Consider the following 15409-nt stretch of genomic DNA (forward strand, 5'->3'; position numbering starts at 1 on the left):
GCATAACATAAAATGCCTCAAATGCTTGCTCTTATTAACACTGCTATTTACAGACTGCTATTATACATTTTCTTTCACTCTATTACCAGGATGAATGTGCTGACAGTCGGCCCAAGAACAGGTGTGTGATAAACAGGAAATGACACGGTTAGAGTCCGGAGCCCACAAAATAAAAACTCTAGAGGATGTGAGGTTAACTGTTCACCTCTCCTCTCTTTAACAGCTTTCTTCAGCTCTTAGAGTTCATTTGTTCCTCCAGTCTAAATCACACTTTATCTTTCTGTAGATAACACTGGCCTATATTAAGTGCTTTCAGAAACACAACTTCATTATGCTATCAGTACCTACCCAGCTAACAATTTTTGGTTCCCAGAACATTCAGGGGACGTTATTTTATGGTAATAAAACTTTTTAAAAAATTACATTTTTAGAACGTTTTGTGTTTGCCGAATAGCATCCTTTATCATTTGCTTGGATTCTTATTGCTGGTTTAATCTATCACATTCACACAGGCAGTGTGATTCATGCTTTCTTTTTTAAAGCTTTGCAGCTGTAAACAAGGTCAACGTATTTGCATCATGTGACCTTCCATAGTTCTTGTTGAGACCTCACCTAACCATGCTCCACCCTCCAGCAGAGAGCTAGCCTATCTGAGGACAGAAATGTGCTGTTACTAGTAATTAAGTTTGCTAGTGTGATATATTGAAAAATTAAATTTTGTACCCTTTTACATGTTGACCAAATATTTGCGATTCTTCCTTTTTATATGACATTTTATATGTCCATATAGACTAATAAAGCTATGTAATTTCGTTAAAAAAGTGTTCATCATTCACTTTCGGTTATTTCATGAAATTATTATAGCCTAATCAGTATTTAATTCACTTTAATTAATCAATTAATTTTAAGTAGGCTAATAATAATGGCCTTATCTATATGGAGCAAATGAACTGTTTGGCGAATTAAAAATAAATCCTCTCATTCCATTAATTCCTATGAGGGTCAAATTAGGATTTGTTATTATAGCCTATTTAATAGCTTACAACCACAAAAACCCGTCGAATCCACTCAATTTTTTTTTGTGTATTCCAAGTTCAAGTAAGCTAACGTTAGCCTACCTGTGTCACCGGCAGCCCTGATTTCTACATATCATTGCAGTGCTTTTCCAGAGTTTTGCTGAAATGTGAGTGAATGATTAGAAAAATAATTCATTTATGAATCATCGAGTGCAGTTTTAAGAAGTTTGCCAGAGGTAGGCTAATGGAAGTTGGGATCAATAGTGGGAGGAGGAAGGGGGGAAGAGGGCATTGTATTTTTGGCATTACAGGCAGAAAATGTCGTCCAGCTGCATTTCTTAAATACATATCTGACACATATTGTTCCATGCAAACATTTGCTATATGTTTTTATTTTCAGCGTCTCGGCATGAGCGCACATTTTAAGTTAAAAGAAGGTCAACAACTTTTTAAAAAGCTGGGTCTGTAGAACTTGTTAGACACGCCGTCTTAAGGTGATACACGGGGCAACTTTTTGAGCAATGTTGCTGGGCAATGTTGCCATCAACGGGCAACCAGGTGAGACACAGGGCCCACGACCCATCTAAAGTATGCAGATAGAAATTTGTTTGATTTGATTCAAGCTAGTTTAGCTTGTCTATAGTAAACTTACAAATTCACACTCCGTGTACAATTCAAGTGGTTTTACAATTCAAGTGGTTTTACAGATTACATAAAGCAGCTGCAAGCGCAAGGTTGTCATTCATGTTGAAAATATTGCACTATAAACAAATCAATCATTTTCGATTAATCTTTTTTTTTTTTTTTGTGCTGCAGCCTGCATGCATGGTCACTAAAGTTTATCATTTGCACGCATTTTCAAGCCTTGCCAATTTAAGCATTCAAGTGAGAGAGAACTGGCGCGCACTGAGTGAGAAGGTTTGTGAGCGCACACACACGAAGCAATAGCTTCCAGCAGACAGACTTCGCAGGTTGACTTGCACCAAAAGAGTTACACTTGACGATGTATGACGTAGGATGTATGAGTAGCATATTTGACGCCTCTCGCGGTTCAAACAAACAGGGCTGGGCAACCGCGTTCGTCAATATGTTGTGCGTCAAGGTCAAGGGTTAGTCTTTCGCCATAAATCGATGCATACACCCGCCTGCCGGAAGCTAGTAGTCAATTAAGTTTTAAATATGGATATTTTTCTTACACGAATGCATCACTTCACTCCAGAAGGCCTTTATTGACCCCCTTGGGCAGCGTGGAACACTTTTATCATGAATAAATGCACTTTGATGGACTTCCAAAAACAAAAACCCATTCACTCCCAGGAGTTTTTTTAATATACCTCCAATGTCACATTCACCTAGGATGGCTTCAGGGTGAGTAAATCATGGGCTAATTTTCATTTTTGGGTGAACTATCCCTTTAAGTGAATGTAAACAGAAGAGAAAGACAAGGCATGTGTATCATTATATTGGATCCAATCATTAGTCTTAAAGTGACAGCAGCCTAATATTCCTGCTGCTGTCTGTCTGTCTATGTCAATCAAACTACAAAAGACAAACAAATCAGTCCCTGCTCTTCACTGAATAACGTTTTTGTAACTTTAATAAGGATTAACCTTTATTTTATTTGTACAGTGAAGATTATATTCAGTGTTATTTTACATTTGATTACTTTATTCAATTTTAGACTTTTTACTGTTACTTCGTTATGTTTGTTGGTGTGGATGCCAATATGATTACAGTTACAGTTATCATCATAGTTATCATTATTGGTGTGAATGCGCTTTAACTCTAAGAGAATAGCAAAGTCCACACTGCAATTAAAATGATAAATATAGCTGCAAGCAGAAATTATCGGGGCCAAGCGCAAAGAAGACAAGAAGATATGCCAACATGGCTGGGAGTGTCAGACCAACTGCAACAATGAGAAATTAAAGACATTTAAAGATGATTTTAGGCTAAATTGTAGGCATATATATACAGTAACTAAAAATATGATTTAATGGATTATCAAGACACATACTCAGTTTTGTAACAGTACACCAATGCCTTTTAAGTGTTGCATTTAATATCATGATATTATATTGTAATTAATGGCACAGTCCTTGTTTTGTTCTATTATAGCACCACCAAGTGGCGCAGTTCCACAGTTCTCAGAGTGAGCCCATACATGTGTCAAATTTGGTGAAAATATCTATAGACAGTTATAGACATTTATATGTATGAGAGCATAAAAAATTACCCATGGGTGACTTTGATTGGATTTTTTTGCCACTTACTATCAAAATTTGGACATTTGGGAATTAAGGTATAGCCAACGACCTATGTTTTCAAACTTTCTACGGTTGTTTCGTCTCGATCGGTCTAACGGTTTCGAAGATATTGGCAAATGTTTTTTAAGCGCTAATTCACAACATTGGGCTAACTATAAGGCAAAACCTAGAATGTTTGGTATCGTTAGACTCGGCAAGGATTCAGGAATGTAAGGAGATGACTCCCGTGAAAATAAGTTAACCAAATCCAAAGTTATAAGCATGTAAATAATTTTGGTCCGAAACTTCTCAGACTCTTTCAAAGCATCGAGCCGATGACCCATAGCAAGTTTTGTAACGATACGTTCATGTGTTCATAAAATACGGCATTTTTGTACAAAATTCAAAATGGCCGATATGGAAAAATGGGATGTCAGTCAACTCGACATGACGCCCTGAATCTAACGAGACCACTTTTATGATTTTTGGACAAATTTTTCAGAATATATAACCAAAAATAACAATTATTCATATCTCCGGACCAGTAGGTGGTGCTGCGCCGAAACGCAGCATGTAGCCTCAAGTCATGCTTGTGATGACATACCAAGTTTGGTTTGAATCAGTTTGAATACGATAAAGCGTTGCGGAGATACAGCCTTACGTCTGTTTTTGCAAGCGCGACGTAAAATTTGTTTGCACGGTATTCAAGAACGGTTTGATGAATCAACTTGAATTCCATAACTTTTTGTTGCCATGGTCTGAAGATGATTTGGTTCAATTTTCGTGAAATCGGAGCAACCATCTAGGACGAGTTCAAAAAAGTAGTTTTTTTTTTTTAAATCTAAATGGCGGAAAGATTTACATGATGCAAAATGACATCATATGATGCAATCGAATCGTCTTGAGCCAAGGAATCAGTGGGAAAAAGTTGTTTCTAGCCCTTATGGTTCAAAAGTTATTAGCATAAACATGAGTAAAACTTTGGACAGTTGGTGGCGCTGGAAGGATTGAGTTAGAGACTCCACATTTGCTATGGTGACTGTTCAGACTATCCTCTATCAGTGTGCCAAATTTCATTACTTTCCCGCAAGCGGTTCTATGGGCTGCCATAGACTTCCATACGGAAGAAGAAGAACGCCAACAATTTCAATAGGTGCCTACGCACTTTCAGTGCTTTGCCCCTTATAACACAGAGGAACAGTATCGTTGGAATCACTTTCAGAAAGATTTTTTTACATGTATATAAAAATGTGTATGGTCAGAAACTCTTTTGTGTGTATTTCAATTCAGTTGGTTATGTATGGCTCACAGTCCAAGTCCCAGAAGGCAACTTATTATGCAGCGTCTGGTTTTAGTTCAGATGAATCCCCTTTGCTCAAGCTGTTAAGCATCCACATCCCATGGGTGAAAAAAGTAATTCTGGGACTCATTAATAACTATGCAGACTGTTCAGAGAGTAGAAGTGAAGAACATTTATTCTAATGGATGTCTATATCAAAATTCAGAAGTGGCATGATTATTGCTAAGAACGCGTCCTTCATGGACATGCAGTAGAATAGATATATAAATATTCTGAAAAGTGTCCATTCAAGTTAATGCATAACAAAAAGGTTACTGGAATCAGGAAATATATTCTTTGTTTAATGACTTCCAATATTTAGTTTGTTATTCAAAAATGTTTAAGTAAATAGAACAGAATGATAACTAAATATTAAAATACAAATTTTCCTGAAATTAGAATAATGATTAGAATTTAGAATGAATGAATGGTTATAATGTAACTTTTAGGTTGAGCTGTCAGTCATTAACTCTTTCAGTTTTCTTTTCATGACATGATTCAAACAAATCCTTCAAGAATTTCCTTTGAATGTTAAAGTAGCATGTTAGAAAGATGACGTATTGTGTCACATTAGGACACAATTCCTCACGCTTTCTATGCTAGAAAATATTTCTTTCTGAACGTCATAAATCACATCTACACAGATAAGCTATGTGTACGTGTGGTGCATGATCTGCTTAAGAATTGGCTTCAGGCTGTCACGTGATCTATAGTGAACACAGCGTTCCTCTGTGAAGTTCCTCTGATTTAGGAAGTCAGAAAACACCTTGTAGCAACAGCACACCAACAATTGTCCCAAATGCCCAAATGGTGGCATGGTGCCCAGACGCTCAGATTTGGCCCAAGAGTTTCTATCGCCCCCTAAACAAAGGAAGAAAGTGTTGGAAGCATTCACATACAGAGCACCAATCACAACACAGCACATTTTGTACTGCTATCTAATTGGCCAAGCAGGCTTGATTCAGAACAGAGTGAAACTTTATTGAACAACAACAATAAGGTTTTGTGGCTTGAACGTGAAGAACATGTGCTTACCAACAATATTTGCACATGATAAACTAAACAGTCCAGGAACATGATAAAATACTAGAACATAGATGGCAGCAGATGCATGCAGGGAAAGTTAAATCACACAGGGCATCAGATAATTAAAGAGAACCTTGTTTATACAGAGAATATTTCATCAGTTGTGGTGTGTAGTCTGTATTTATAAATTTTAATATAGATTGTTTAGTTATTAGACTTACATACTAAGTATGTTGCTATATCATGTACTGTATCACAGCATGAACACTGTATTGATCAATCAACATCCAGGACCAAAATTTCATTTTGCATATTAGATGAGACATGGTCAAAAGTTTCTGGACAGTCAAACACCATTCTAGTAATTTCAAAACCATGAACATTGCTGCTATAATTGCTTCTGCTCTGATAAATGTTTTCCACTGGATGGAGGAACATTGCACAGAAATTCTGACCACAAAATAATAAAAAAGTGAATGGAGGCTTTAATCACAGACAGGGGATGCGGTTCCAGTTCCTCACTGTGTGTCAAAGCATGAATATCTGATTGTTCAGCGCAGTGCATGAGGAACCAGCCCAAGAACGTTCTCAACTCAACCAGCCCTCAACTCTCCATACACGCACTTACACTAAGGTCAACTGACTGCCAGGAAATATCTGCACAGTGTTGCCATCTGCAAACCGTTGAGTGGCAGGCGGCGTCAAACTACGAGTCCTGACGACGTAATGACACCCGATTATTGACCAGCTTAAAATGAACATCATCAGCATATTACTAGGTTTTCTAATCTCATGCTTACATCTGTTTATGAAAGCTGTGAGCAAACTCATGAGCAGATGCCAACTAATCTAAAGAATGTGGACATTCATGCTTATATACTTCTGACGACCAAGAGTTAAACAGACTCTTTCAGTGTCTGTCAAACGTCAACACCGAATGGTCCACAGAGATCATTTTTGATCTGTGAAAATGCCAGAGTGCTTAAGGTTATCTGGGCATACTGTCAGGGGCTTTTACAAATGCATTGGCCATCTTTTGATGTGGGAGGGAGCAGCTCTCAGCCCTTTCAAGGCAGCGGGGTGTAAGCGGCCCCTGCCATGACCCCGACCGCATTAACTTCAAGACCGCCCTGAGAGCGCTAGTAAAAACACATTTCTGAGACTGCAAGTGAGGGTCAGCTGCCTCCTCGCTGTGAGGCTGTAAAAATCCATTCTGAATGGCTGCATATCAAACTATGCAGAACTGACACAGACAGGCACTGACTGCACATGAACCACATGGCCTGCCTGAATCTCTCTTCTTGACACATAAACGACTGGTAGGTAGGAGTAGGTCGCTAGTGAAATATCACTGTCTCGTAAGCTTCAGGGTGCAGGAACTGAGAAGGTGAGACAGATCAGTCCATGAATCAGATGTTTCACAATATACAGTGTGCGTCGAAAATGATTTCTGCATTATGTATTTTGCATTAGAAAACAAAATATCAAACCAAGTAATGCTAGATCTTTTCTCAGACTCTGACTTTCCTGAGATATTTTGACCAAAAACTTGGTATCAAATTGATTTTTAGTGGCAGTGTTAAGATATCTTTTCAGTTCTAGTAAGCACCAGTTGAGTTCATCACATTAACTATGAACATGTTAAACTGAGCAGAAAGTGTCCATATATCGTCGATCAGTATACTGTATATATTGGATTATTTGAAAGCTAAAAACAAATAAATCTTGTCTGCAAAAGATTTGCTTGGAAAGTTGGATTGTTATCTTTCTTTAAAATAAATGACCCTTGATTTGATACTTTGACATCTAATGCATTCATACATTTTAAATACTTAAAAGAATAGTTCACCCAAAAATGGAGAAATTCTGTCATCATTTGCTCACCCTCTCGTCGTTCCAAACCTGTATAACTTTTTCTTTTCTGTGGAACAAGACAATATTTTCGTAAATACTACTTGGGCCAATATATGTGCACAAGAGTGTGAACAAAATGAATTTATGAGCCTCGAGTTACAAGGCAACTGTGAATTAATAAAGCAAGAGTGAGTTTGATCAAACACTGATTTAGTCTGATTCATCATAAAGCTCATAGAATGAAAATGTACACACAGCTTGTAAACGAATTAAAATCAATGTGTGATTATTATATTTATAATATATGAAGAAGATGACAAACACAAAGAAAAATATGCTATTTGTGTTTCCACTGCCATTCAGTCATGAGGACAGGCAAAATGCATATGTGTATATAGTATTTGACCATTAAAAGCTGTATAAGCAGACACCACGCGCATCATGTGTTAGAAGAACGCAGATAGAACCTTATAATTCCAAGGGGATGATATTTTACCAAATTTCAAAATTAATATCCATTTTCATGCTGTACATTCTTATGATGCCTTGATTCACTTTTTTTTTAAATGACTGATTTGTGTTTTAGTTTTTGACAAAATAGTACAAAAAATAAGTACATATTATTGGTCATAATAACGTGAAAATAATTGTTTTATCATATTGGCAAGATTTTTTATTGGTTCATCATTAATTGATAAAATAGCTGGGTGGGACACATCACCTTATTGTACAAAACATTTGATGTTTTTACACCATGGCAATTTCTTGACTTTTCTATTGTATTAATTGTCACAGCCTTAAATGAACTGAGCACTAGCGCCACCTGCTGGGGATGTGTTGTTGCTACTCCACTGTCCCAAAGAACTTCTTAAAAAAAAGAAAAAAGAAAAGAAAGCCATTGCATGACACAAAAAGTGTGACACCAGGATTTGCATACATTTTTTTTTATTTTCCAAACAAAGAACGCTGTATACATTTTCCCCCCAAATAACAACATTAACTCAAATGTATGCCAAGGATGTCAAACTAAAAGTACTTCATGCTCTAAAAAGTTTTTCCATGTATTGGATGAATTGTCTATGAAATGCAACTATCAAAAACTGGGTCCAAATGTACAACTGCCAACTTATGTTTTTATGAAATGGTACTAGTTGAAACAAAGGTTTCAATATACATTTTCCAGGTAGTTATTCTATAAAGTGATGTAGTATGTACAATCCCCGAAACATCTGACGACCAACATAGTAGTACAGACTAGTGACATGACAGTGTCATGTGAACTAAGCCATCACATTGTACTGGTACACAGTGGCAAGATGCAGTCGTGTTAGTGAACAAATGTTGCTGCTACAGGAGTGGTATGTCAGAAAATGCACTTAAATCTCTTAAATGTTCTCTTGAACATCATTGGTCAAGTCTGATATTAAAGAACAGCGCCATTGGCTATGAAAGCCACCTTCCGACAGAGTCTTTCATGAAGCACTCAGTATGATTTCCTCATGGTGTTACCAGTGCAATATCCATTTTGACTAAAATTTTGGCATGTTGAAGGCAACGTCTGAGTCCTCTTGACTCAAAAAGGACTCAACATGAAACAATGAAATGGTTGTGTCAACTGAAAGGGTGAGAAAATACAAACAAATCCACACTGGTTTGACTTCCATGGCCCTCCCCACCCATTCCCAATGATCAACCCTGGTCTCGTTCTCATACAAAAAGACAATAAAAAACAAATCAAAGCAGCCACAGTTATTGAGGAGCCAGGGCTCCAGAGACTATTTTACTCCAGATGAGGAGGAACAGCAAGAAAAAAGAAAAGAAAGAAACAGGTAGAGAGAAGAGAGGATGAACCATCAGTCTGTCCCGGGTCAGCTCGGACCCTCGTGTTTCACAGGATTCATTTGTGCTCCTTTGTTGGGGCGAAGTACAACTCCATGGGCTTGTTGACTTTCCAGTACTTCTCGCTCACCAGCTCCAGGGAGAAGGAGCCGTTCAGGACCTGTGAGGGGAAAAGAGACACTGTCATGCTGATGAAATGTACATATGACACGTTTATAAAAATAGGAGTCCAATGGTAATAATAGTTTTCATGTGATGTCACACTCGTATAAGAATGACCAAACTTCAAAGACAAGCAGATGCGCCAAGAACATGAACATAACACTAAATTGCATGTTATGCATAATGTGGCTTAATGCATTAAAGATGCGGTCATGTTAAGCGTTTTTCCTCAGAAAACCATTATAAAGACAATGCTTGTTATTTCGTGCATCGTGTTCATATTCTGGGCTCATCTGCTTGCCTGCATTTAGTGTGCATCATTCAATAAGGTATATACTGAATTTGATCTTTTAACATCAGTGTCTTAATACATTAAGCCACAATAAGCATTGTTCCTTTTGAGGGTTTTAGAAATGTCCCGCTGTTTTTAGTGATTTAAATATTGCGTTGGGTGCTGTATATGGATCACAAGTGCCCCAAAAAAGTTTTTACATGGCTTGAAACAGATGGAAAATTGACAGGGCTGTGCTACAGTTCTATGGATTTGCCCTCCAGGTCTCCACGTCAGTCACATGACTGAAAACTATTAATTAACTGCATTAAAATTTTAATTGGTGTAACATCTAAGCAGCAGTATCAGATGTTAAATGTTTATCCTATCGTAATACATGTCAAAATAATCATATTTTGATTGCTTGACCATATTGTGCAATCCTAGATGTCTTTAGTATTAGAAGCGGCACCAAACTCACTGTGAACTGGTTGTTTGCTGTAGGGATGTAGATGGTGTACTGTTTTTCACTGGCTGCCTCTACGTTGATGGGGCTTCCTTCTTGGTTCTTGCGCATTTCCTCCAGAGCCAATCTGACAGCCAAGTATTTTGAGAGGTGGTCCACTGTGGCATTCCCCGAAGTCTTAATATACCTGGTAACAAATTCCACATTCAGACTCAGACTAAATAAAATGATCAACAGAAACCTGCTTAAGACACAGCTGAACCAACAATAAATTTGGTTAAGAAAAAATTATTAACTGCATATATGTTGGTGAAAAGATTAACAGAGATGGCCCACCTTGTCTGCGCGGCGTCTTCTTTCTCCATCAGCGTCGGATGAGGGCGGAACACCAGCTCAATCTCGCTGGCCCCGTCCAGAGCCAGGTCTCCTCCTCCGTTCTCTGTGGCATTGTCCATGTCCAGTCCTGAGTCGTCAGAAGTTTTAGTTCGTTTGATGCTGGGCCCGGCCTCTTGGTTACTGTGCACTGATGCATTGCTGCAGTGTGAACTGTCCCCATTATCCTCTGCCCCGCTGCCATTTTCGATCTGGTGCTTCTTCCCCCGCTGCAGTCTATAGTGCAGTGTATAGTGGTGGAAGTGGGAACACAGTAACAAAAGCAGATGAAGAAAAAACAACAACAAAAAAGCAGCATGATCAAAGAAAGCTGTCTTAAGCACCAAGGACGATAACTATAGTGATAAGGATAAAGATATAGTTATATTATTATAGTTCTAGTCCATATCACAGTTATAACAATAAAGGCACAGATAAATGTTACCGCTGAAATCACTTTTAGAACTATTTTGTTCCAGTTGAACAATAAAAACATTGACAGCAAATCAGAATTCATTCGCCTTTAAAGAGCTCGAGCACCTAAAGCGGCAGGGGACAAAAATCAGCGCGAGATTTGAATAAATAGAACGTTGTGGACGATTGTATAGTTATAGAGTCCATTAACTGAAAAACATAATATTTAATATCCAGTCAAATTTCAATAGATTTAGCAGTAAATAAAATGTATGGTAGCGCTAGAAACAGCAAGCTAAACCTTTATGTCAATTATTGAATTCACGAAAATAAATATGTTATTAGAATAAATTCCACATGGATGTCTATCAGCCATCTAACCTGTTCATGGCCTGGATTTTTAAGCCCTCTTCAATACTGTGGCTGAGCGCCTGCTGGTTGTTGTGCTTGCTGATGCGGGCCAACACTCTTTCCTGGTGGGCTTCGTACTCGTCTCTGCTGGGGTAGATCTTACTGATCAGGGCGTCAAAGTTGGGGTCTGGACGGAGGGAGCGCTTAGACACCAGCTTCTTCCTGCATGTTGGACACTCCTTATTCCTGTGAACCAGAGAAGAAATGACAAATGATTAAAGATTACAAGAGCACATGATTTAAAAAAAATATATATATATCATGATGTGCACAGGTAAATAATTTATTAGAAATACTGCAACAAAAAAAAACATTGCCTCTCAGATCGAATTTGCGCCTCTCAGCTGCAATCTGTCCCCCCTCCACCCCTGAAACGTGATTGATTTGAACCCATTGATGCATACGATCACACCGGTGCGATAGGGGTGTTGAAATTAATTGTTGCATCGATGCAACGTGGACGTGGACGATTCTGCATGAATGCAGTAATAGACCATAATTGATTATACTGACATTTCTCTGACATCATTCGTCACATACACGCTTCTCGCGCTTGCGTAAACTGGCGGAGGGAGGCGAAACACAAAAGCGAGTAATAAAAAATAAAAAATTTGCATTTAGAGCATACGAGTGTGTGCATGCAAGTCTGGATGTGTGTGTGAGCGCAAGTGTGTGCGCATTATTTTAACTAAAACACATTATGTGACAGTATCATGCACTTTTAGTATTATTTACTAGTGTTTATAAGTTCTAAATGGTCCTGTCGTCTGCTGTGTTCAGACTTAAGTTGTGTTTGATGTTTGCTACATTCAGGAAGTGTACTTTCTTGGAGCAGATAAATAAAAAGGGAGTTCATATATCTGACTTCTTGTATTCATTGACAAAAACGTAGCCATGTTCAGTAATATTGAAAATTGAGGATGCAACACATTGTGATATCGAATCGAATCGTTGACTGAAGTCTAATAAGTCAATTATAATTTGATGTTGTGTTTTATTCATATCAGATGCAAATTGTGTATGAAACAAAGTTTATTCTTCTCCCATGTTCACTGGCCACTTACTTTTATGTATTTTGGAGAAAATGGATGAATTTACATGATGTAAATCTGACAGATCCTCTGAATAGCAAACTCATCACGCTTTATATCAACGAACATGACAATTATTAAGGTCTTTAAACGACACAACGCATTCACTTCCACATATTTGACAATAGGAATATACTATTTAATTCATGATATATTTATGTTTGTGAATATTTTGAATAAAAATGGAAATCCGAAATAAACGCGATAGCTACATATCTGTAATGTGGCTGCGTGACGCATCGGCATGGAAATAATACGTTCTAAAATAACGGTCGCCTTAAACTCCCTCTGGGGGTTCAGCTAGAATATAGACTGCAGACTTCAGGCGTTTCTGTGGAGGAAATAAAGCTTTGCTGTTTGGTTTCTCTGCCATAGCTAATCAAGTGTGTAGAGTAGTAATAGCCTCCTCATCTCTGATAAGCACGGCACTTTATGCTGATGTAACTTTGTTTTCGTTTTGTGCAAGTTGCAACATTTCCATTCAGTGCAACAGAAACACTGTATTAGCAGAGCCTTTACTATTAATTAACCATGACGTTTTTAAGTGCGGTTAATCATGAAATCGGTTAATCGCTGCATTCCTAGTGTTAACTTTAATATAATTATACCATGCACACTCCAGTGGTACTATCATGTATTCATTCACTCCACAAACAAAATGTACATTAGAATATCTGAGCACATAAATCCTGCGGATAACAGAAACCCACCCTGATCTGAGTGCAGTGATGATGCAGTCGGCACAGAAGCGGTGCAGGCACTCCTTGGTGGTCATGGTGTTCTTCAGCATGTCCAGACAGATGGGACACATGAGCTCACTGTGTAAGCTGCGCGGGGACACGGCGATCTCCAGACCATCCGTGATGGCCTCCTAGAGGAGCACAACATCACAGAAGCTGCATTGAGGGTCAGAAACTAAGCAACATCTACCAAAACTGTCTCTCGTCAGGGTTTCACTAGCACATGGGTTTTTAGGGGCCACGGACCCCCATGTATGATAATCACCCCAACCCTAAAAAGGCGTCTATCTCTTAAAAACACAGAATTTAAATGCTGAAAAATATATATTACAAATCGAAAATTAGTTTATATTAAGTCACATTTTATATATATATATATATATATATATATATATATATATATATATATATTTCTAACTATAATAATGTAGTGGTAACTGTATAATTTATTTATATTAATAAAAAACATTTATTTTAATCTAATTTAATAGATTGTTTTATATAACTCATATTTTTTATTTTACATTTTTTGTTTTATATAACTCATATTTTTTATTTTACATTTTTTGTTTTCGTTTTAATCTAATTTATTTACTTATTTTATTCTTATCATTAAAATAATATATCATTATTATTACATATTTATTTATTTTTACAGTTTTTCTCTAGAATTTTCTAGGAATGTCACTCCTTTGCAGCCCCCTGAGGGTCCCTGGACCCCAGTTTGAAATCCCCTTGCACTAGCATACAGTCAGAATCACACTTGGGAAACCTAAATGTACAATAATTGGCATGTGAATTCTCTTACCTGTGGAGTTCTCTGTAATTCATAGAGACTAAGCTCCCATGTCTTACTGAGGGGTTGAACCCCATTCGTCTGGACCGTCTGTGTCATATTCATACACTGTGTCTCCTTCACCTCTGTGAAAAACAGCCAAAGAAAACATTACTGACATTATGTGCAGAACATCATTTGAAAATCTACTATAAGAGCTACATGATATGATGAAATACAGAATCAAAACAAAACAATAATAGCATGTTTTATATCAAAATTCATACATGATGAAATATTTAGGACTTATTAAAAACCTATTGAAGACAATGATCTTACACTGATCAAATATCCTTGTTTAGGACAAGGATAGCAAAGTGATTTTCATCATGGTCATCTCTGACAACTGACATCTGAGGGATGTTATGGTCTGATGACGTTGGTTTAAGCCGAAAGCTGATGCGTGATTACGTACATTAAACTCTATTCATGTTTACTTCAATCATCAACTCTGCATTGTTTTGTTTTGTTTAAGATCATCATACTATAATAAACCATTAATCTGTCTAACCCTGCAGTCACAGAGCTAGCAGGCTAAAATTAGCTTCTGAAGGCACTTATAACTCTTTGTCACTGAATAGACAAAGCATATTCCTGTACGTACAACGTGTCTTTTGAATGACTGTGCCTGCTCTCCAGCAACGGAGAACAAAAACAAAACGAAGTAATCGGAAGAGAAAAAAAATAAAGCGGAAAGGTTTTATCTCCTGCGCTGTCATGAAAACGTAGAGCTAACGGCTAACTCTCTCTGCTAATCCAGATGCTGTATTTACAGGCTGCATTAAATCAACTTTGAACTCACTGTCGGCGAGATTGTGACATATAAAACCTTTTGCGCTAATGAAAACGTCAATCTCGACAACCAGAAAAAATATATTTTTGTACAAACGCAGCTGTTTACATACTTACATTTCAATGTTGTGAACACTCTCTCTCCTGCCAGCGCGTTCTACTGAGCTCAATATGGCGGATTCATTGGCCCAGATGAACTCTGGGAAATGTGGTATTTTTCAAAAACGGAGTAAGTTGTTTTACAGTCATCCACTTCAATACTGTGTAAAATGAAGACATGTAAGTACATAGTTTATTTTTCTTTACTTTTCTTCATATGTTAATTTGAATAAACTAACGTTACGTGTCTTGTACATCTACGTTATACTGTAATATTTATGTCAAATAATATTTAAAGAAAATTGAAAAACTTGACTACAATGTTTCTGTTTATGCTAGCCCTTTGATGGACTAGCCACCTGTCCAGGCTGTTTCCTGAGACGCTGGGATACATTACACGACCTAACAATGTATAAACGGTAGGCCTACAAATGGA

General features: G+C 37.5%; 1 protein-coding gene across 1 annotated transcript; it reads right to left on the minus strand.

The window, feature by feature from the left end:
- Positions 1-8409: 8409 nt before the first annotated feature.
- Positions 8410-15115, minus strand: rnf2 (ring finger protein 2). The gene is made up of 7 exons (XM_082172844.1): positions 14992-15115; positions 14056-14168; positions 13218-13378; positions 11387-11602; positions 10556-10828; positions 10235-10406; positions 8410-9480 (listed from the first exon to the last, which is right to left on the minus strand). The coding sequence occupies exons 2-7, from the start codon at positions 14146-14148 to the stop codon at positions 9379-9381; spliced, it is 1017 nt and encodes a 338-aa protein (XP_082028970.1). The 5' UTR covers positions 14149-14168; positions 14992-15115; the 3' UTR covers positions 8410-9378.
- Between the last annotated feature and the right edge of the window lie 294 nt (positions 15116-15409).

The sequence above is a fragment of the Leuciscus leuciscus genome (assembly GCF_965113295.1).
Source record: "Leuciscus leuciscus genome assembly, chromosome: 6".
NCBI lineage: Eukaryota > Metazoa > Chordata > Actinopteri > Cypriniformes > Leuciscidae > Leuciscus > Leuciscus leuciscus.

Bases quoted from the DNA above. Each gene is read 5' to 3' on its own strand.
- rnf2 (XM_082172844.1), bottom strand. From the start codon at position 14,148: ATGAATATGACACAGACGGTCCAGACGAATGGGGTTCAACCCCTCAGT. The intron at 13,379-14,055 runs GTAAGAGAATTC...GTGCTCCTCTAG, and splicing joins AATTACAGAGAACTCCACAG to GAGGCCATCACGGATGGTCT. The intron at 9,481-10,234 runs GTGAGTTTGGTG...TTCCCCTCACAG, and splicing joins CAGCAAACAACCAGTTCACA to GTCCTGAACGGCTCCTTCTC.